The 24,536-nt window shown below is 39.1% G+C and overlaps 1 protein-coding gene across 5 annotated transcripts in view; it reads right to left on the minus strand.

Moving 5' to 3' along the window:
• The window catches only part of apba2b (amyloid beta (A4) precursor protein-binding, family A, member 2b), a 122,700-nt gene that overhangs the window by 25,793 nt on the left and 72,371 nt on the right, over nucleotides 1-24,536 (minus strand). For all 5 annotated transcript variants that reach the window (XM_067441687.1, XM_067441677.1, XM_067441649.1 and 2 more), the window contains exons 3-6: nucleotides 9,791-10,993; nucleotides 6,764-6,844; nucleotides 3,900-3,939; nucleotides 2,949-3,094 (exon numbers count right to left, since the gene is read on the minus strand). In XM_067441687.1, coding sequence (XP_067297788.1) covers nucleotides 2,949-3,094; nucleotides 3,900-3,939; nucleotides 6,764-6,844; nucleotides 9,791-10,951 — 1,428 coding nt within the window. In that variant the 5' untranslated portion in view covers nucleotides 10,952-10,993. The remainder of the gene's footprint in view (nucleotides 1-2,948; nucleotides 3,095-3,899; nucleotides 3,940-6,763; nucleotides 6,845-9,790; nucleotides 10,994-24,536) is intronic.

A 24,536-nucleotide genomic window follows, 5' to 3' on the forward strand; every position in this document is an offset into this window, starting at 1 on the left:
TCCCATTGCTTAGTGCTGAAAGGTATAAAACATGTAATAAAGGACTGACAACACGTCCATTAACCCCAGCCCCAGTGCAGTGCAACCTATAGATTCATCCTGGCAATATGAATCATATTCTATTTGTTAATAAGGATAATTAGACAATGTTTTGCTGAGTGTGTTTTTGTGCTGGTACCTTGTCTGGTTTAAGCATGTTGTGAACAGCTGATTCCTTCAGCTTTTCATAATGTCATATTCTGGGGTGTGGAAATGGCACAAATAACCTTTTCCATTAAGGGGTGATAATTGGCTCCCCATAATGATTTCCAGGGGCTTTTTTTGTTATAAGGACAATTTTTCCTAAACGTATCGAATGCATTTGCCATATTTTATGTGAAATTGTTATATTAAATCAAATTAATTTAGAATATTAAGACACTGTTAGCACCCACTGAAAAAAAAAAAAAAAAAAAATATATATATATATATATATATATATATATATATATATATATATATATATATATATATATATATATATATATATATATATATATATATTAGGGCCGGGACTTTAACGCGTTAATTAAGATTAATTACGTGACTTTAACGCGTTAATTAATTACGCAAAAAAATAAAAAGTTTAACCGCATTTATTTTTGCACCGCGGAACGTTTTTCAATGAATCAGTTTCGACGGACCGATTATACTGGAACACCAACTAGCGCGACGTCCCAATTCGCCTACTTATACTACGTCCTAAAAGTATGTACTCTTTTTGTGAAGAAAAAGTATATACTTTTGAGTGTGTAGGAGAAAAGTATGCAAGCTTCGGGACATACTACTTCGCCATCTTTAACGGACTCTGTCGCTTAGTTACGTGCATCCCGTCACCGTTTATCTGCCCTGTCAATCATCGTCAGATTCGTCACAGTTCAAATCCTTCACATTCAGTTTAATCTCCTACCTTATCGGAGAGAAATGTATCCGCTCGTTGATCTGCCATTTGTGGGTCTTTAATGCAGAGACTCTCCTCATGTGTTTGCAGTTTAAATATAATGATGCATTTAAAAGTTAATGGCCAAATGTGTCATTGCAAAAGTTCACAATGCTGCTGCATGTGAAATATAATGTGGACAACATTGAATAAATATATTTTTGTCAGGTTAAATATTGATAGTTGGTCACTCAAACCATTTATCTAAACTTCTCTACTTAACCGTCGAACTCGCACATCCGTCATGTTTGTAGTTTATAACGCTTTTTATCCGCGTTTGTAGTTCTAATCGAATCCTCGTCCAACTCGCAATGGGTTGTGGGCAATATCAGCCGTTAGAGTGCACATCGATCCGTACTGTGAATTCGGACCGGAAATAGTAAACCATCCGGGAATCTTTGGAATACTCTTTTCAACATACTACGATTTGGGACATACTAATTCTATTTTCGAATACTATTTAGGATGGATAGTATGCGAATTGGGACGCAGGGTACAACAATAAACCATGGGTGCGACTCAATCCGCTCCCTAGTTCACTAGTCAGGGCACTGATCAGGGAGTCAGCTCATTGACTTATGTCCTGATCAGTGCCCTGACTAGTGAACTAGGGAGCTGATTGAGACGCAGGGCATGCGTGAACATGAACGAAGAAGCTGATGAGACCGCTTTGCTTGGCCCCGTAGATGGGAAATTTTGTTTTAAAAAACGAAAGAATGGAAGCGTCGTCAAGAGCATGGTAGTGTGCAAGCTATACAACTAGGAATTTGCGTATCACCGCAGCACATCGAGCCTCAAATATCACAAATATGCTTTTGCTTAACTTAATGGCAAACATTGCACTGGTCTGCTGGACTGAAATAAATAAACAATATTTTGTTGATTAAGCTTATGTTTTCAGTCATTATTCAATGGTATACTAAAAATACATGTGAAAAATTACTTCTCATTGTTCTCAGGTCAAATATTTATATGCGATTAAAATGCGATTAATTTCGATTAATTAATTACAAAGCCTCTAATTAATTAGATTATTTTTTTTAATCGAGTCCCGGCCCTAATATATATATATATATATATATATATATATATATATATATATATATATATATATATATATATATATATATATATATATATATATAGAGAGAGAGAGAGAGAGAGAGAGAGAGAGAGAGAGAGAGAAATCAATGATAACATTGAGAAATCAATGTTAAGTGGTCTCTTAATTTTTTCAATATATTAATATTTAAAACTGCCAGAAGTGAGTAATTGAATCATTCATTCAAACAGTTTGTTCAAACTGGATTAAATCAAGTGACTTGTGAATGGGTTATTGAATCATTCACTCAAAAGATTGGTTCAAAAACAGATTCATTCAGTAACTCTGTCTTTTTTTCCCCATTCTAACTGCATTCTAATAGACTACATCACAGTGAATGTGTGGACTTTCTCAAGGCGTGTTTTTGTTTGGCAAAATGAGGGATGATATAATGTCAGCTTGCACACAGTTCAAACAACACTTACAATTTATTGTAAGATAATACATATCACACACATCTACTGCTAATGCAAAAAAAGAGATGGCATTAATATATAAGCGTGTACAGAGCTTTGTCTTCTCTTTTTGTCTATCTATAAATTGTTGCTGGAGAAGATCATAATCCAGAGTGCTTTGGGGGATTGCGCCACATGTTCTCTTAAAACACAATAAATTCACTCGAATTTTCAATGTAACATGGCAACAGGAGGGCTTTCTACGTTAACCAGTTGGGAGGAAAAGGGATTACACTCTCCTACCCCATGGAAAATAATCCTATAATTACTGATTACTCAACATGTCCCGGGGTGTAAACAAACAAATCTCATCTCGCCTCATTTTCCATAAAGAAATCTGCATTAGCTTCATCCAAACTGCTTCGCCACACCAAAAATAAAATGGAAATACAGAGGTTCTAGGGTTCTGTACCTTGACCCGGCTCACTGCCTCCTGGGCCTGCATCATCCTGATGTTTTTAGATGGATTTCTCTCTGACAGAAGCTGAGTGGACCCGAGGTAGTTGGCAGCAAAGATAATCCCATCAATGAGGTCCTCAGGCTCACATGGGCCCGGCACTGTTAGAAGGGAAGCATTGAAAATTCATTATTAAAGCTATTTGTTGTGTTGCTACCTCCTCTGTAGACCACCTTACAGTGACTGATAAGGTATATGAGTGTGAGCTTATCAGGCAGAAAAATTGCATGCAGATGTTGTGTGTATAAAGCGTGTGTGAATATGTGTGTTCTCAATTCCATCCCACTGTAAGGGCAGATAAAATTGTACCGCAGACACTGAAAAGTGGGAACGAAGGTAGCCAAATGAGAAAAAGCAAGGGTGTGTGGTGTGTATTCTGCTTGTGTGATATGGAAATGGGGACGTCAGTGACACTCACCAAGGGACACATTATACTGCCATCATTCAGGCACAAGATTTAAATGTGACAGAACTGTATCCATTGAATAGAAAGCAGAATTTGTTCCCAAAAAGGCATGACAGCAGCAATACATCTCAGGCTGCCATAAACCAAAAATAAGCTGTGGTCAATCGATTGTCCTGCTTTTCAGAACTCTCTTGTGCTTCCTGCCAAAGACTGTATTTCTCTAGCCTAGGATCCACTAATATGCCCTTATATTAGCAAACATTACACTAATTACTGTTTCTCCACTGCAACCTATTAAAACAGCTTATAATGCTTTCTGCCAGCATTTCAACATGTAAATCTACTGAGACAGAATGCATTCTTCAGCACGGATCTCTAATCTCCTTGCTCTGAGTTGGTTTGGTGAATTTGATTCATTTTGAGTATATTTCATTTGGATAGAATAAAGGTTTTGAGGGAAGATGATCAAATTCAGGGGATAAAAGGACAGGTTCGCTTACCATCCACAAAGCTGGGAAATGAGGCCGTCTTCTTTGTTGGCTAAGAAACAGAAACAGTGTTTGATGTATGAAAGGAGATGAAACAGGCTTGCATGTACAACATACATCCTGCTTATAAAGTATTTACCTTTTAGAAACAAGAAAAAAAAATCAATCTCTAGGTTAAGTTCATTAACAACATGTATTACCGCACAGTATGCAATATAATAAAAATTATATAAAAGTTTTGGTCCTTGAACTTGATTGGGTGAGTGGGTTTCCAAGACTGATATATAGTCCAACAGCCCTTAGTATCTCTTTTTGCAGGTTACATCTCTATGCCAGGAGGGAGCAACAGTTGTCTTTATAAGCGAGTCATTGAATCAGTCACTAAAACGATTTGTATAAAAGTAGCATAACAGTATTTGAAATAGTAGTAGTACTATATCCTGATATTTCAAATTCAGCAACTGAGTGAGTGAATCGTTGAATAACTCAATAACTCAAACTATTGTATAGTTTGAGAATGGTTCCGCATGTGGCTTTGTTTGCCGTTATTTTAGTTGGCTGAGCAATATTTAAAGGGTTAGTTCACCCAAAAAGGAAATTGATGTCATTAATGACTCACCCTAATGTCGTTCCACACCCGTAAGACCTCTGTTCATCATCTGATCATTTAAGATATTTTATATTTTAGTCCCAGAGCATATGCAGTCAATGCACACTTTACTGTCCATGTCCAGAAAGGGAATAAAAACATCATCAAAGTAGTCCATATGTGACATCAGTTGGTTGATTAGAATCTCTTGAAGCATCGAAAATACATTTTGGTCTAAAAATATCAAAAACTATGATTTTATTCAGCATTGTCTTCTCTTCCGCGTTCTTCCAAAAAGATTCAAACGGTATGAATCGATCAATGATTCGGGTTGCCAATGTCACGTGATTTCAGCAGTTCAGCTCGCGTCAAACCGCCAATGAAATCACGTGACATTGGCGACCCGAAGCATTAATCGATTCACTGATTCATTAACCGTTTGAATCTTTTTGGAGAAACACAGGAATTTAGGAAATATATTTTTGGACCAAAATGTTTTTTCGATGCTTCAAGAGATTCTCATCAACCAACTGATGTCACAGATGGACTACTCTGATGATGTTTTTATTCCCTTTCTGGACATGACAGTAAAGTAGGCATTGACTGCATTATGCTCTGGGACTAAAATATAAAATATCTTAAACTGTGTTCCGATGATGAACGTCTTACGGGTGAGAAACGACATTAGGGTGACATCAATTTCATTTTTGGGTGAACTATATATATATATATATATATATATATATATATATATATATATATATATATATATATATATATATATATATATATATATATATATATATAGTTTTGTAGGATAATGGATTTTGTTTTGTGATCATCCAGTTTGGGTTTTATATATATATATATATATATATATATATATATATATATATATATATATATATATATATATATATATATGAGGCTATATATATATATATATATATATATATATATATATATATATATATATATATATAAAACCCAGAATCAAATAGAAACTATCCAACTATCCAGAAACTATCCAGTACACATCACTCACATTGGGATGCATCTCTCTTCTTATGTCATGTAAGCAGTATTCAGTCTTGCCTTACTTCCTCTGTGTATATATATATATATATAACCTATCCAGAAAAATCTGGATGATCACAAAACAAAATCCTGTCAGTCATTCTAAATCGGCTCTTTGCAGGACTATGTCGAGCACTATAGGCCTGCACAGACACACCGTCAGACAGAGTAATAACCATCATTTTACTACAGAGCCATCCAAATAGAGGTTATGCTTCAAGAGGTCTTCATTAAATGCAATCTAAGGACTCAAAAGCTCCCTCAGCCAAGGTAATTAAATGTGTTCAGAGGAAGTAAGGCAAGACTGAATACTGCTTACATGACATAAGAAGAGAGATGCATCCCAATGTGAGTGATGTGTACAAACAGATTCCCTTAGCTGGATTCATAGTTATGCTTTGACTTATTGGGAGAGTGCTCCCTAACTTGCAAAATATCATATTTACAACAAATAAAAAAGGATAAAGAAAAAAAAAGAAACAGTTTTTCAACAATCATGACAGTGAACAGCTCAGATATTTTTAAGAAGGTTTAACAATGAATACTGTAGACACTCATGACCCTAATTCACACATTTCATTTGACTGTCTCACTACCTCCTACACGTGAAACATTCAAAAGGCGTTTTTATATTTGAAAACACACACACACACACACACACACACACACACACACACACACACACACACACACACACACACACACAAATGCTTGTGTTGAGAATGATCTAAAATGGCCTTGGCAGAATGCTTGGTCGCGCTATAAAACATGTTTTGAACACCTATTTGGTGGTTTTGAGTAGCTTCCCAGATGATGTCTCATATTTTATGGCTCTTGAATGCAGGGTATGAGGCTCTTATGGAGGTTACATTAATACAAAAAAAAGTGTAGAGAAGCAGTCGAACAGGCAGCTCAAGGCTGAACTCCCCTCAGTCTATGTAAATACAGTAGAACTAGGGCAGGAAAGGGCAAAGCCAATTATTTTACTATATCAACACATGGGGGAGGATGGTGGCAAGCTAGTGCAACAGCTTAGATATGCTGGGGGGAAAAAAGATAAATTGTCTAAGAAAGCCAGAGAAATGTGAAGTAAATAAGATGACAGGCTGACATTGACTGAAACAGCTCTTATAAAAAAAATATGTGGTGATTATGGGGTGCATACTGTCACATATTGATTGGTTAATGTGTTCTATGATTATACGCTCACCTCAGTGACATTGTTGTTCTCCAGTGGTCCATTGAGGTCAGACCGCTGCTGCTTCCTTGGATGTTCTGCACTATTAGACACCTAGGGAGAATTTAAATTGAGAGAAATGAGTGAAAAATGAGCTGCGAGTGAAATGTGACATTAAAAAAGACAGATGATAGCAGTGAATAGCATTAACTATTATACATTTACATTTATGCATTTATTTGATGCATATGAGAACCAAAAAACAAACATTACAAAGAAATTATACAGTACAATGAACACAATGTATTGAAACACTGTCTGTAACTGAAAGTGCACAGTGCTAAAAAAAGACACTTTTCATCTTTGTCTATCTGCAGGGAAGTTAAAGTCTCAAATGAGCCCTCTGTCTATTGCACAAAAGGACATTATTACTTGATGAAATTCATTTGTTTTCTGACAGGATAAAATGTAATCTCCTCATCGCCCAAAGGCAATAAAGAAGCAGGAGGGTAATAGAACTTCACAATACATTGACTGGACCACTGAGGCAATCTGTCTAAATCTCACCCCTTCACCTAATTCCCCCTTTGGACAGATTTAATTTCCTATTCTGTTTTGAAAATGCTAAGTAAGACATTTCGAAGAAAATATCCAAGAAAACATAATTTTTCAAACTAGATTAGAATTAGAAACTCCCATTAGAAAGTCAGAACCTCTTTTCATTTTTCAGCAAATCAGACAATTTGGCATAACGCATGAATATCATTGTGTTTGTCTTTATTACTTGCTTAGTGACTTTAGTCAGAGGTTTCTAGCAATGAGCCAGTTTTCATTTTGGGGTTGTTCAAGCAGAGGGGAAAAAAAACACCCACACAATTTACCTGAGTGAGCATAATGAGATGGAATCTAAAAAGCTTCTCCATGTAATGTATTCTAGCGGGGTGGAAATTTGTTTCTTCCTGAGCATTAACAAATGGCTGCACATATGAAATTCATATTTGGGGATTTCAAGAAATTGCTTTTGATCAAGGTTCCCTTCATGTTTGGGTTACAATGAGACGGTTCCAATTTCTGCCAGATGATTTTCTTTCATCCTTTTTAACTTGCTGCTCAAACTGAACACTTTCCCCTTGAAATGAGTAAATGGTAATAACGGCCTATTCTCTATAATTGTCATTGGAACTACCCCCAAAAATATATAAAAATACATCTACATCAGAAAAAAAATTCTGAGCCATCAACAAATATAACATTTTATGCATCAGCTCTTAAGAGCATAAAATAGTACATCATTACTCATTTCTCAGCTGTCCGAATTTTGAGGTTCAATCTTGAGCATAATAAGCACTAGTCTTGTTTACTTAAATGCCAGTTGCATTTAAATGAGGGTTTTCAATATTCCCATTAATATTTAACTATAATCATAAAAATGCATATTTCGGAGTGCCCTTTGTGTATGGTATTTATTATTAGATTAAGTAACATTAATTATTACATTAATATTTCTGACTATTTAAAGGATTAGTTCCCTTTAAAATGAAAATTACCACATGATTTACTCATCCACAAGCCATCCTAAGTACTTTCTTCTTTCTGATGAACACAATCAGAGTTATATTAATAAATATCCTGATGCTTCCAAGCTTTATAGCAGTGAACAGGGGCCCATGAGTTTGAATCTCAAAAAGTGCATCCATCCATCATGAACGTACTTCACAGGGCTCTGGGGGGTTAATAAAGGCCTTCTGAAGCAATGCGTTTGTGCAAGAAAAATATACATATTTAAAACTTTATAAAGTAAAATATCTAATTTCCATACGTTTGAAAAAAGCGTAACTAGTGGAAGCTAGATATTTTACTTTATAACATGTTAAATATTGATATTTTTCTTACAAATACGCATCACTTCAGAAGGCCTTTATTAACCCCCCGGAGCCATGTAGAGTACGCTTATGATGGATGGATGCACTTTTTGAGCTTCAAACTCATGGGCCCCTGTTCACTGCTATAAAGCTTGGAAGCATCAGGCTTGAGGATGAGTAAATCATGGGGTAATTTTCATTCTAAAGTTACTAAATTCTTTAACTATTTAAAAGGAAACAGAAGACTTTCTGAGTTTTGTTGTTGTTTTCATAGGGACCAGGAAGATTTTTTTTTTAATCAATCAATCAATCAATCAATCAATCAATCAATCTATCTATCTATCTATCTATCTATCTATCTATCTATCTATCTATCTATCTATCTATCTATCTATCTATCTATCTATCTATCTATCTATCTATCTATCTATCTATCTATCTATCTATCTATCTATCTATCTATCTATCTATCTATCTATCAATCAATCAATCAATGGAAAACCCAAAGAGACATATGTCAGACATAACATCCAAAAGGTTGAGGTCAGTAAGATCTTTACTTATCATTATCATTCAAAAGAGATTAATACTTTTATTTCATGCATATTTTATTTAGGATGCATCAAACTGATCAAAAGTGAAAACTACATTTAGAATGTTACAAAATATTTCTATTTGAAGTAAATGCTGTCCTTTTGAACTTTCTATCAGTAAAAGAATCCTATAAAAAAATGTATCACAAAAATATACAATAGCACATTATCATTACTTCTGAAGGATCACATGACTGAAGCCTGGAGTAATGATGATCGCTGAACATTAAGCTTTGCCATCAAAGGAATAAATAATCATTTAAAAAAAATCTATTTTACAATTAAATTTTTTGTTTGAATTTTTGATTAAATAATTGCAGCCTAAGTGAGCATAAGACACTAGTTTTAAAAACATTAAAGAACTGTACCAACCCCAAACCTTTGAACGGTATATACACATCACAGACCAGCTGCCTTTAGGAAGAGGAATATTAGTTTGAGGTAAATTGAATACATTGAATAAATTGAACACAAATTTCCTATGTATTTAGTTGATCTTATTGCTTTTTATAATTACTGAGCAGTTTTATATTTTAACTGAACCATCTATTTAATTTAATAAGCTGCAAAAATGTATTTACAGCTTGCTATGCAAATCCACCTACCTGCTCTCTCACTTGGTCCTGCGTCCATCTCTTTCTGTCCTCTGGTGTGTGAGGTCGAACCTTATAGTTCCTCTGGAGCTCAGGATTGTGTCTGGCAGGGGGGATGTTGAGGGATTTGGGTCTGCCGTCATGACGGTGAGGCTGAGGGTATGGGGCAGGTGGAGGGGCGGGTTCGGGTTTGGAGCGTGTCTCTGGCTGGAACCCGCTTGGTGCTGGATCAGGTGCCAGCTCCTCTGGGCTCTGATCAGTGCCACTGCTAAGACTGCCCATACTCATGCTCATCTTAATCTCAGCCACTATCTGATCAATGTCCTCCTCCGCCTCCTCTCCCGTCTCCCCCTCCGTTCCCTTATGCCCCCGGTATGGTGACACACGCATAGAGTTTCCATTGTCCTCCGTGGCATAGTAGTCACCTGCGTATCCATCTCTGTCTTGCCCCACCTGTGGTTCTTCCTCCTGATCAGGGCAGTAGCCCTCACTCCCCTCAACATCCTGCACTTCCTGATCTTCAACGGGAGGTGGAATCTGGTCCTGGTGGGGATCTGGATAGTGTTGGTGGCGGTGATCGAGGACAGGTTCGGGTCTGCCGTCGTACAGCTGCTGGTCAGAGTCCTGCTCGAGTACTTCGCAACGCACCTCCCCATCGCTATGTGCATCATCCTCTCTCTCCGCCCATTCCTCGACCACTTCCTGGCACTCGTCTGTGTCCGGAGGCGGCTCCATGCGACCGTCCGGGTGTCCGTATTCTGGATCGTTACAGTCCATTCCCTCCAGGTAGCTGTCATCCTCAGGACAATAGCGGATATAATATGTCACGCCTTCATCCTCTTCCGGTAGCCCTTCATCGAAATCGTCCTCTTCTTCATCAGACGTATTGTTGACGTAGTCTGAGCTAGAGTCTCCGTCCAGGCTGTCCGGGTGGCTGTGGTAGTCTCTGTGGCCATGGTCTGGAGTGGTGGGTGTGGTCGGTCGGCTGTCTGTCAAATCTGCCTCTTCTTGGTTGTGGTAGGAGTGTTGGGACTCCTCAGGCTCCCCGCGCTCTTCATACTCCACCTCTGGGTGCTCAGGATCAGGGTACGGGGCTGGGCCGGAGCGTGGAGCTAAAGCTTGAGGCTCCGTGGCCATGCTGCTGTTGGTCCCAGGCCTCTTCCTCTGAGCCATTGAGAACCACTCACAAGCCGATCATCACTGGAAACCTAAATCCTGCAAAACAAAGACACATGGATAAGTTTGGCAACATTAATCACCAGTTCAATTATATAAAAACTGTTAATTTAATAAAGGTTGGTTGACAACAAAACCCTGGCAATTAAAGGTGCACTATGCAATTTTCTGTCCAACAGAGGGCGCCTATTCAAAACAAAGGAATAGTTTGATGATGCCAAATTTGAGCTCAGCATCTTGGGACATGTGGTCTTCACTTCACAGCCGGTGGAAAATAGGACACGGGCAGAAATCACGTTCATGAATGCGGTTATTAACGTTACTGTAGTATGAAGAAGAGCAGGATCGAGTGTTGTGGAGCTGAGCACGGCCTCTGGAGTGATTGTTCCACAAACACGCCTCGGGAGCACCAGGACTTTTATTATGACGGGGCGGGACACAGTCACCGGGCGCCCGCACTATTTCCGCTTTTCCGGTCATGAGTATAAGGTAAAGCAGCTCTGTTTATCGTATTAGATACATTTAAGTGTGTTTAAAATTATGTTATGATGTTACTCTGTGCATTTGTTCAGCATCTGCTGTGACGCTTGTTCACACTGCTAAGAGTAAAGTGTTTCTGCTAAATAAAACCGAAAACCGAGGGTAACGCAGACTTGACGCAATTGACAGATGACTCCCTCAAACGCTATGCTGAGATGTGCCGGGTCCTTGGAGAAAATAGCAATGTTCTCATAATTTACAAATAGTTGGAAACATTTGGAATGTTGTAAGTACTCAACTGCACAAAATATGTAACACTGGCCTAGTGGTTTTTGGATATTTTACTGCAAAAATACCACATAGTGCACCTTTAATATAAAGCACATGCAGGTGGGAATTGACATTGAGGTTTTGACCTGACCTTTGCCTGTTTTTCAGCAATCAACTTCTTTACTATATATCTGACCAACCAATGTGAATCTATTGTTCATGTGGCTCAAATGGTAGTGTGGCGTTAAAGGGTCATGGGTTCGATTCCCACGGAGCACACTAATAAACTGTGGAGATTAACAAATCAGTCGCTTTGAAAAAGAAAAGAAAATTTAAACAATAAGACGAACTGTGGTGAGCTATATAACAATGATTCATTTTCTGTTGATGAAAGTATCTAACTTGTCAAATGAAACACATAATATATTAAAGGGGTGGTTGCATGCGATTTCACTTTTTTAACTTTAGTTAGTGTGTAATGTTGCTGTTTGAGCATAAACAGTATCTGCAAAGTTACAGCGCTGAAAGTTCAGTGCAAACGGAGATTTAAAGTCTTGGCAGTTTATTGCCTACAAAAACAGCTTCATAGAAGCAGGAAGCAAATGAGCCGTTCAAAGGACAGCGGAGACAGCGGTGTGGAACAAAGGTAAAATATATGAAAAATACAGCGTAAAAAAAAAAGAAGAAGTATTAAGACATGTTATACTGCGCCTCATAAACACAACCAAGCCTAGAAAAAACCACGGAACCACCCCTTTAAAGCATCTTTGGTGTTTACTTTGGTGGGTATGATGTCATTGATAAGCGACACACGGACTTAGTCCATGTCCTGGTTAAAATGTCTTATTTCTCTGGATATTAATTAATTAATTCTTAACATTTGGGATAATGTAAGTAGTACACAAGTGAACAAAATATATAACAATGTTCTAGTAGTTTTGGGATATTGTAATCCCAAACATATTATCCCTTTAATATTCAGCAAGAATACATTAAAATGATTGAAAGTGATAGTAAAGACATTTGTAATGTTTCAAAGATTTATATTTTAAATATAAATGTGGTTAATCACATAAAGAAATGTATCATGGATCATTTAGCTGAAAAAATGTTTTCAACACTGATAATAATAAATGTTATTCAAGCACGAAATCAGCATCATAATAATTTCTAAAGGACCACGTGACTCTCAAACTGGAGTAATGATGCTGAAAATTCAGCTTTTTGCAACAGTTAATGATGGTATTGTGATTTGTGATTTCACAATATTACTGATAAAATGCTAGCCTAGAAATCTAGACGCACCCTAGCGGCAGCAAATTTAATCTGCCCGCAAGTGTCGTCTAGGAACTCTCAATACCCTTCTGAGCTGTATTCCTCACAATCTGGACGGGCCAATCACGTCGTGTATAGAGTCGGCGGGCGGGGCCATAATGACGACGGCCGAGTTGCGTTTGCGTGCTTCTGTTGTCTAGTAAACACAGAAACTGGCGAACGGCAGCGGTCTTTTGATTCAGCTTTGACAGCGATCCTGGAAGACTTGGAGTTAAGCTTTTCTCTGAGAAAAGAACAAAGAATGGCACTGAAGTCATTCTTAAAAAGGGAAGATGTGTTCGTAGTTTAGCCGACCGGATACGGCGAATGTTTAATCAGTCGGCGAGCTCTGTTTCACCTTCGTTGCTGTGGTTGGTGGTAGCGCTATCCTATCACGTGCAGAGGGAGTTTGAAAGACAACCGTTTATCCCGTCCCTCGCATTGAGCCCTGTCAATGGTGAGTTTCCAGACCAAACATCTTGATGTGGGTCTGGCTTGTCAGGCTAGTAAAATACAGCCTTCTTTCAAAAACACTAAAGTTTTAACTCCAAACTTTGGAATGTTAGTGTACATGTATAAATAATTACAAGCATTTGGCCATAAAATCTGTGCTCTTATAACACAATGTTTTCAATTAAACCCTCAAAGTTGTTCAACAGGTTAAACAGAAGAACATGCACAGGTCATTGTGTGTAATACTGGACAGTTGAGCTGTAACACACCCACATATTCAAGCACGGTTGGGGTGTATTGATCTTGGAGTGGAGGCACAATCTCTTCTCAGCTCTCAGCACCTGATCAATTTCAGTCATCTACTAACTGATGTTCATTCCACATGCTCCAGCACCATCACTGAACTGCTCCAGCTGAGAAGAACAACACCTATTTCCATCTTGACTTTCGAAGTATCAAAACAATCAGCCTAGTTAATCCATCAACATAATGCTGTTTTTTTTTTATTTCAATATTTTTGTAAAGAACATTTTTGTATAAATTGTATACAAAACTTGAAAAATGTAAAATACAATATATATATATATATATATATATATATATATATATATATATATATATATATATATATATTTTTTTTTTTTTTTTTTACTTAAGTTCAAAAGGTTTTTTATGTTCTTATGTTTAAAAACTGCTGCTCAAGAAACATTTCTTCTTATTATTAATCTCTCTCCAGAGAATTTGTATTATTATCAAGAACATGGTGTCAATTTCAGTGTAATGCCTTTTTCAGAAAAAAATACATGTCTTTTTGTGGGCTCTTGAAAATCAATGATATCTTGGGACCTTGGAAATTCTGGCATACATTTCACACACCTTAATTGCAGTTTGAGGATATGAACATCACAGAAAAAATGGTTTCTGTCAGATGCTTGTAAAAGCAGGCAAGACAAATTTCACCACCACCAACCACCACCAACAAAAAAAGCAATTAGATGTCAGTGTTCAGAGATAAATCATGACAATAGTGGACAAAGGGCTGCTTAATCACACACAGAATGTGAAACTCAAATCAAACGTGATCACACACACACAAAGCCATGTTGCTGTCTCCGTCAGATGCCTGCAACAACAGCTCACGAAGAGACTTTTATTGCTGCTTTCCCTTTTGTTCACTCTTTCTCCCTGCCTTTAATTACGCCTTCCATCACCAGTCATTACAACAACTAATTATCATTGTGCGTTTGCTCCTCCAATCTTTCTCTGAGTCCGTGTGTGTGAGGGGCTGACACTACATGAATTTGTCGACTTACAGGAGCTTTCATTGTCTACACACACAGCAGCTTTTAATGAAGCCTTGATTTTGAATGCCTTCACACACTACCATATCCAACCCTTATTAAACTCATCATATTTAAACCCTTTCTGATCATTTTAAACCTCTCAGAAAAAACAGCTCTTTGAGGAAATCACACAGTTTGCACCTGTTATTGAGGAGCAAAAGCCTCACAAGGGCACTCCTGACCTTTCACCTCTTTGTTCAGTCACAAGCCACACCCAGTGATAATGTCTGGAGTGTGGTTAATCATATTTATTACACACACACACACACACACACACACACACACACACACACACACACACACACACACACACACACACACACACACACAGCATACATATCATTTCCATTTACTGAAGTTGAATACATTACCATGTCAATGACCAGACTGTCAGTAAAGATGCACAAGAAATCAATCTTGTCCGCCCGGAACAATCGGGATCACATTCATTTATGCACAACATATTACGAAACTTAAAGACGTGAAAGCACCGCAGCAGACAATATATTAAAATGAACTCAACCGGTCTGGCCAAACTATATTGCAAATTTATTTGGGTTTTAAATATCAAACTATTTAAAATCCCTGGACTAAAAATGTTATTAAAAAGGATCCAGAGACAATCCTTTAATAATTCACCCAAAAATTATAATTCTGTCTGCCATCATTTACTCATGTCTTGTGTTTCAAAAATGAATGTTTTTTTTCTTCTGTGGATTACAAAATAAATGCTTTTTTTGTGGCCTACAGTAGAAGTCAATGGTGTCCAATGCTGTTTTAGACTTTGTCGACATTGCATTAAGGGGGGGGGGGGGGGGGGGGGGAAACACTCAGTTTCAGTCAATCTCATGTCAATCTTGAGTACCTATAGAGTAGTATTGCATCCTTCATATCTCCGAAAAGTCTTTAGTTTTATCATATTTATAAAAGAAATATAGGCTGTACCGAGTCTTTCCGGAAAAAAACGAGCGCCTGGAGGCGTATTGTGTGGGCGGAGCTAAAGAATGACAAGCGCGCAAAGCGGTGACGTCCTCAAGCCAGGAGAAACCCATGGCTATCTCAGCTAATACAGATAATGATCCAGAATCAAATCTGAGGGAGAAATAAATTGAACAGGAGAAACGGCAACATCAAGACGTCCGTCTCTGTGGTATGTAAGTTACTGTATTTAGTGGCCTCTCCACATTTCTGTGTCTTTACTCGCTGTGTATGAGGACATGATTCGGTTTATGGACTATTGTATGCGACTAGACCTTAGCAGTAGCAAGCAAAACGGTTTTGCACGTCAGACTAGTGTAACGTTATACATGGAGCATATGAGCATATACAGCAATGGAGTAACCGTTAGCGCATTTGAATGACGAAGCACGCGATCCTGTCGTTTACTGATGTTTACTCATGCGTCCGTAGCCAATAGCATAGACATTTGAAGCAGTTTAACTCACCGGCTGCTTCCAAAGCAGGACCGAAGCTTTATCGCTGGGACCGCTCTGTCAAAAACACACTTCTTTGGTATGATTTGGTAAAGTCCTGACAGCAGTGGCATGTAAATCCATTTTGAGACGCAACTGAAACAATGTTGTGAAGCTTCCCGTCATTTCTGCGTTCAAATCGGTTCAAATGCGGCGCTGCCTTCCCGGAATGCTGTGCTGAAGCGTTGAAGTCGCTCGACGTCACCCATAGGAATAAAGAGAAGCGCGGCGCCACATAAGTGTTCACGGACGACTGGATCTGCATCTGAGAGACTGTTTACGGCGTGCTCTAGTCACGCACGCGTGCACCCTACCGGGAGAAGAGCCCGTACGGCCCATACAAGGACCTTCCGCTCTTATTAACGTCAAGCGGACCCATACTCGAAAAAAACTCGCCGAAACTTTTTGACACAGAAATACTCCATCAAACGTCCAACATTAGTTTTTGAAACTTTGTCTATGTTTAGGATGGGAATCCAAGTCTTTAACAGTGTAAAAAGCTCAGTATGCATGAAACAGCATTTCACCCCCCCTTTAAACACAAAATGGTAACACTAAGATTCCATGTGTTAACATGAACTAACAATGGAACTACACCAAAAGTTGTACATGTTAATGTTGTGTAATGGCCCTGAGCTAACATGAACTAACAATGAATTATTTTTGAATAACTTTTTATTTTTATTTTATCAACTAAAATAAATAAAAATGATTAAATATGAAATGCATTGTTCAGTGTTGGTTAATTTTAATGCATTAAATAGAGTTACCAATGAGACCTTATTGTAAGGTGTTACCAAAAACAGCTTAACCAACTGAATAATTTCTCTTAATAATATCAGTATATTACAAAGGCTTGTCTGCTTTATTTGCAAGTGGTTTGCAGCACCCAAGACACACACTGGAGCTGGTCTATACCACACACACATAGCAATACATGGTACACGCCGCATGGAAAGGAAACCCTGTTTTGTTAATTGGCCACAGAACTTTTTAGATAAAAAATGGCATATCCTGCAGAGAACTTTACAACCCTTGACTATATCAGGATAGAAAATGCCTTTTTAGTCGCTTGCACAAATATCCGGAGCTGTGTGACACACACAGTTATATAATGGAAACTATATAAAAAATAAATAAAAACAAATTCTAAAGAGAAGTTTTCCCACATAACTTATATTTACCATATGTACCTTTTTTTTTTTTTTTTTTTTTTTTAAATCACCCCATGATTTACTCACCCTCAAGCCATTAGATGTATATGAAATTCTTCTTTTAAATACAATTGGAGCTATATTAAAAACGTCCTGGCTCTTTCAAGCTTTATAATAGCAGTAAAGCTTGGAACATACTCTGCAAGAACAAAGAAATTTGTTCGTTTTCTCGAGGTGGCAAGAACCAGAACAAAGTTTGTTCTTGCCAGTACATTCATACTTCACGAGAAAAGCAGGTGCCGATCATCTGCGTTTCTCCACATTAACCACGGCCACGTTAAATATATGACTAATCACACAATAGTTCTCGGACACCCTCAAGAAAAATGTTCTGCTCAGGCGATGTGTCGAGAACCAGCTACGAGAACTCCTAAACCGGGCTGCAAGAACAAAATGACTTTTTTCTCTGTTCTTGTGGAGTATGTTGAAGCCTTAAATGTTGCGTCATTTTTGAAGTCCATTAAAGTGCATCTGTCCATCATAAAAGTGCTCCATGAGCACAAAAGAAACGATAAACGTCCAATATCTGACAATAGCGGTTAGTCTTGTGTACCGCTATATCGCCCACCCCTAATCAACATATTGTTTTCCTTCCAATTTTGACAATTTAGTGTTCTGAGGTGTTTGATAATGCTTGTATTTAAGCACACAGTGTAATAAGCAAGCTTCCAAATATAGTGCCTTAGATGCAGGCAACTTAGACTTAACTGTTTTGTGCCAAGCAAAACAGGCAAAAAACTGATTTGCAGACCAGCTCAATTCTGTTTCATTTCCAATGAGCAGCAGTAAAGACCAGATACATTTGGTTACAAAACAGGAGGGGGTTAAACAAGCCTACACGCTGTGCTAATTATTTCCTGGAGATTTTCCAAGCATCCTTTAACAGCTTTAACAGAGCTAATGTGACTGTTAGTCTGGTTTATGCACTGACCTACACAGACCAGTGGATAATTGCATGGATTCAGCTGACATGCTGACAATGAGAAAATTAGGTTTCACAGCTGGACACATATGATTGTATAACAAGACAGATATGTCATCAGAATTCCAATAAATAACATTTGCATTTTATCGCATTTCGTCTGGAACAAACCCTGTTGGTGACAACATTAATAATAAACATTTAACTTGTTATCTAAAGCATTTATAATACCCCTGATGATTTAACACAATGTTCAAAACAAAGGTGCTCTGATAATACATGATTTGCTGGGATTCCCTAACAACAGTGCGGATGAGAATGTTACTGTCGACAGGGATCCTCATTACTGAAATCATAGAAGCAGAGGGAACTCTGGGTAGAAGTCCAAAGGGTCTAGCAAAGACAAACATTAATCTGTTCTTGTCCTTGGTGGTGTGAGCTACAGAATTGAATTTCATGGACTAAGGAGTTTAAGCAACTGGAGAGAGTTCCAGTGATACAATGGTATTGAATAAAGTGTCCAGTGTGCATTCACAGATCTCAGCTCATAATGGGAGACAGGATCACTTTTCTTTGTGATTTTTTTAAATCAAAATCTATTAACCAAAATGTATTGTAAAACTGTAGCATACTGAAACATTTATCACTGCATAGTTTATATAGTTTTATATATATATACATATATATATATATATATATATATATATATATATATATATATATATATATATATATATATATATATATATATATATATACATACATTTCTAAGGGTGATGTTTTATTTAAAGGTGCAGTGTATGAATTTTAGCTACATCTAGTGGTGAGGTTGTGAATTGCAATAACCCACTGCTCACCCCTCCCTTTCGAAGCGCAAAGAGAAGCTACAGGGAACGGCACAGGACAAAAATAGAGAGTGACTAGCGCTCTGTGTAGCAGATAGTCCGTTTGGGGCTACAGTAGAAACACAACAGTGCTATATGGCGATTTCACTGTAGCAGTGTATGAATATAGAAATGGCTCATTCTAGGGTAATAAAAACATAACGGTTCATAAGGTCTTTGTACACCACTGAAAACAGATCCTGTCAATAGATATACCTCATAAATACTGATCCTTTAACAGGATCCACTTTTCAAGAATTACAACAAACGGCTTGTTTGCTTTATAAACAAGTAAACAACGTTTATTTTCCGGATCTTATGAAGTCACAGTGTTACTCATTTAAATAATCTCTGTTCACAGAATTCGGAAAAAGGGGACGAGGCCTGAGAGATGAAGAGTATTGTCGCTGATTTTCCATGGAGAAAGTTCGAATTGGTTTAAAATTGACGGCATCCTTAAAGGTATACACCAGAACAGAACTCAATGAGCGTGAACACCCGCTAACAAGCGATGCCAATCACAACACACTAGGCCAGCTAACAATCACATCACATTGTGTATATTTCGGAAGGAGGTGCTTCATAGAAACGGGAACAAAACGGTTGTATATTTTGTATTTTTTGTTGTATATTTTAATCAAGCATGAAAACATATTCTAGTAAAGCCCCAAAACAAAATCAAGAAAATAAATGGGCATAATAGGACCTCTTTAATTCTCATTTATCTCATTGACCGCCACTCAGAAGATTGCAATAAATAGCTGGCTTGGAGACTATTATGGTCCGTATATAATAATAAAAAAAAAGTTTATTCTTTGCTCCCAAAATTTGTTCTATTCAGAAGTAAAGGTAAACATCTTGCTCTGAATTCATACACCAAAACATGAATGTGAACATAGGGATGCTATAAGCCAGCAATCCACTGCGACACTTTCACCTTCTCAGCCATCTCTTCATACCATCAGAAAAAAAAGGAAATGTGACATGAGCTACAAATCTGTGAGTGCAGGACAGACTGTGAATGAGTCCATTTGAAACTCAGAGGTGATGAGAACGGAGATGAGTTCAATTTCCACAGTGCAATTCTTCATCCCCCAGTTCCTCCTGCATCTGTTCTGTCTGGGCATTTTATAGGTGGCTTCTCTTCCAGCTGTGTATTTCAGCATAGGAATGGAGGAGTGATGCCTGGCACAGTCATAGTGGTGTGCTGCCTCCTGTAAACAGGCTTATTTATTTCTGAAATGAGCTACAGCTTTAACTCACAGTGGGACCCTTTTCTTGTTTCCTTGACAAATGTCTCTACTCTTTCACTTAATGGAGGAGAGCGAAGAGATGATAGAGTTGAATTCTTCCTTGCCATCCTTACAAAGGACAGATGTGCAGCTAAGCAACACTCCCTGCTTCCTTCACTACTAACTGTTCCTTATCTAGAGACGGACATTGTTTATCTGGTGACTGGTGCTGAGACAGCAGATACAGCTAGAGAATCACAGTTTTGCACATCTCACTAGCTCAGCTGTATACAAAGTACACACATTAAGTGCTTATCATTGAGACAAGAAATGCACCAAAATGCTGTGTTTGTGAGCATCTCCACAAAAAAAAGTTCTTCACAAGAGAGTTGAGCATAAACAGTAGTGAATCCAGCATCAGTGAGGTCTAATCCTCTTTACTCTTTTGGATGCTGACTAGCCAATGGGATGCCATTTTAATGACTTGCTTTATCAAGCGTGGCCTAAGTTATTAAAGATGTGAAAGAAAGTCAGGCAGAAAAATTAGACTTGCACCGAATAAATTCATGCTACACTTCTCTGAAGTCTGTTCATTTCTGCCAGGGCATGAGCCGAAGAGCCACAATATTTGGCATATGACATGCCATCGCATTATCAAAAGAATACCATTTTTGTTTTTGAGTTTTTGTATCTGTCACTGTATGTGTAACTACCATAGTACAGTGTTTTGTTTATTTCTAAAAGCATATTAAAGCGATTAAACAATGTATTTGAATATTGCGCCCCACTTTATATTAGGTGGCCTTTTTATGACTTACATAAAAAAATAAGTACAATGTACTTAATGTGTTCTAATTGTATTGCAAAACACCTTTGCTGATATTAAGGTGGGATATGGGTAAAGTTAGGGAAAGGTATGGTGATATGGGTAAGTTTATGTCACGGTGCATGAATTCATTGGTTCATTCTGTCTCTGTGTGTGTGTGGAGTGTAAGTGGGTGGCGTGGTTTCTGATTACCTGCTCATCAGATCAGCACCACCACCTGCTGCACCTGATTACCCGGTCTACATTATGGCTTGCTAACCACCCTGTATTTGTCAGATCGTTTGGTGTTGTTCTGTGGTCCTGTCCTGTTCTCCTCCCGTTTCATCCGGTGTTTGCTGTTCTCATGGATACTGTTCGTGTTCTGTGGATGTCTTCACCGTGGTGGATCAGATCCCGGATCTGGTTGTCCATTGAGTCCCTGTGTCACCCGGACCAAAGCCTGTCTACATCGTCTGACTAACTCTTTACTGACTGTGGTGTTCTGAGATGGAACCAGCCTAATGTCTGACTTCCTTCATATCTACTATCTGTGTTCTGAGAAAATAAAGATATTGTATTGCACTTGCTATTGAATCCGCTTCTGTTTCATGACAGAACGATCTGACCACAACATGGATTCACCCAGAGGATTCAACAACTTCCTGGTCTCACTGCGCCAACCCCACCGTCTGTTCCCCCCACCATCAGCCACGTTAGTCCGAGTCAGGAGCCGCGGCTACCTCCACCAGAACGCTATTCGGGTGAGCCCAACCTTTGTTGAGCATTTTTAACTAAGTGTTCCGTGTTCTTTTCCCTCCAACCTCAGAATTCGCTACAGCACGGTCTAAGGTAGCGCTGGTGATCTCTCCTGACGCGCGGCTCAATGGGGAACGGCAGTGTGGGAGAATCAACATCAATGCTGCTCCTCATTCCAAGCCCTTACCGATGAGATGAAGCGGGTGTTCGACTGGTCGGCCGCCGGGCGCAGTGCGGCATGACAGTTGTCGGACCTTCACCAAGGAGACAGGTCCGTCTCCGACTACTCGATTGAATTCCCCACCCTGGCGGGCGAATCAAGATGGAACGAGGACACGCAGTGGGACAGGTTCCTGCATGGGTTGGCTGACCGCATCCAACAGGAAATCTACACTGCACCTGCCTACAAGCTTCGATGGATTAGTTGAACTGACTTTAAGAGTTGATGCTCGATTGGAACGTCAGAAGCAACGATCCTCATCGTTCCCGAGTCTAGAGGTCCCTGGATGGTCTGCGGTCAGAGTCATGGATGTGGTCAGCCCGTCACTCGATCACAAACCCATGCAGGTCGGTAGAGCTCGGCTTTCTCGGAAGGAGAGAGATCGGTGGCGGGCGAATGGCTTATGCCTGTACTGTGGTGGAAATGGACACTTCTTGGACCGTTGTCCGGTAAAAGCCTGCACCCGTCAGTAGAACGGAGGTTACTGGCGGGCGGTCATTCTCGAGGAAACCCTTCATCAGCCACTCTCCTCCCGGTGAGACTTCAATGGGCAACCTCCACTCATCAGTGTCAGGCCTTAGTGGATTCAGGAGCTGAAGGTAATTTTTGGGATAAAACTCTCACCACTCACCTTCAGATCCCTCTCAACACACTCACCCACAAGATTTCAGTCAGTGCACTTGATGGACAGAGCCTCCCGGACATTTCATTCAGAACCAATCCCATCACTCTCATCACTGGTGGGAACCACACACAGGAGATAGAATTCTTCGTCACCGATTCTCCATTGGTTCTCTTTGGGGGCCTCCGCCCGGTGGTCCACCGAGTCGATTGTTCGTGCTGGAGGGCTTACGGTCCAACGTTATTCAGTGGGGTCATTCTTCCAATGTGGCATATCATCCAGGGGTTAATCGTACCAGTTTTTTGGTCAAGCAACAGTTTTGGTGGCCAGGTATGGCTTGTGACATTCGAGATTTTGTATTGGCTTGTTCGGTTTGTGCCTGTGGTAAGACTTCCAATTGTCCTCTAGATGGGTTACTCCAACCGCTGTCTGTCCCTTCAAGACCCTGGTCCCACATCGTGCTAGATTTTGTTACCGCCCTCCCACCCTCCCAGGGTAAGACGGTCTTTTTGTCCGTAGTGGACCGGTTCTTGAAGGCGGCACACTTTATCCCCTTACCTAAATTACCCTCCGCTAAGGAGACAGTGGTGGATGTCATTGAACACATCTTTCGCATACATGGCCTCCCGATTGACGTGGTCTCTGACAGGGGGCCCCAATTTATTTCAAAAATTTGGAAGGAGTTTTGTAGGTTGCTGGGGGGCGACCGTAAGTCTGTCTTCAGGTTTCCATCCCCAGAGCAACAGTCAAACCGAAAGAGCCAACCAGGATTTAGGCTTCCAAGAATCCTTCCTCCCGGAGCCAACAACTTCCATGGGTTGAGTACTCACATAACTCATTACCAGTATCATCCACAGGCCTCTCGCCGTTTGAGTGTAGTATAGGTTACCAGCCACCTGTTTTTCCTAGTCTGGAATCAGAAGTCGCGGTCCCCTCCGCTCACGCCTTTGTCCAGAGATGCCGCCGCACTTGGACAAGAGCCCGTGAGACTCTGCTCCAAGTGAGAGCGCGTACCAAGGCCCAAGCCAATCACTACCGGTCTAAGCCCCACGTCTACGTCGTTGGTCAGAAAGTGTGGCTTTCATCTAAGAACATTACTCCTCTCTGTTTGTAACAAGCTTTCTCCCAAATTTATTAGTCCGTTCCCTGTCACTAAAATCATTAGTCCGGTGGCAGTCCGCCTCAAACTGCCGCCTGCGTACAGGAGGATTAATTCCAAATTGAAACCTGTGTTTTACTCCCATATTAACCCGCCGGCCCCGCCCTTACGAAACTAAAATATATTGCAATATATTTTAAAATATCATGCAATATATTCACATATATGGGATTTAATATTTATATTTTCCAATATATTGCAATATATTGAAAGCGGCAATCATGTCTATATTTTGCAATATATTGCATGAATATATAATATATTTTATAATACCATCAATATATTATTCCATATATTAAAATATATTTCAAGAAAATATATTGGTAAATATATTTTCCTTTCATAAGGGAGGTTTCCCCGCCGGCCCCGGTTCCCCCACCGCCGCGTCTTGTAGATGGGGGAACCCACCTATTTGGTAAATCGTATTCTGGACTCG

This window comes from Pseudorasbora parva, chromosome 1 (genome assembly GCF_024679245.1).
Source record: "Pseudorasbora parva isolate DD20220531a chromosome 1, ASM2467924v1, whole genome shotgun sequence".
Taxonomy (NCBI): domain Eukaryota; kingdom Metazoa; phylum Chordata; class Actinopteri; order Cypriniformes; family Gobionidae; genus Pseudorasbora; species Pseudorasbora parva.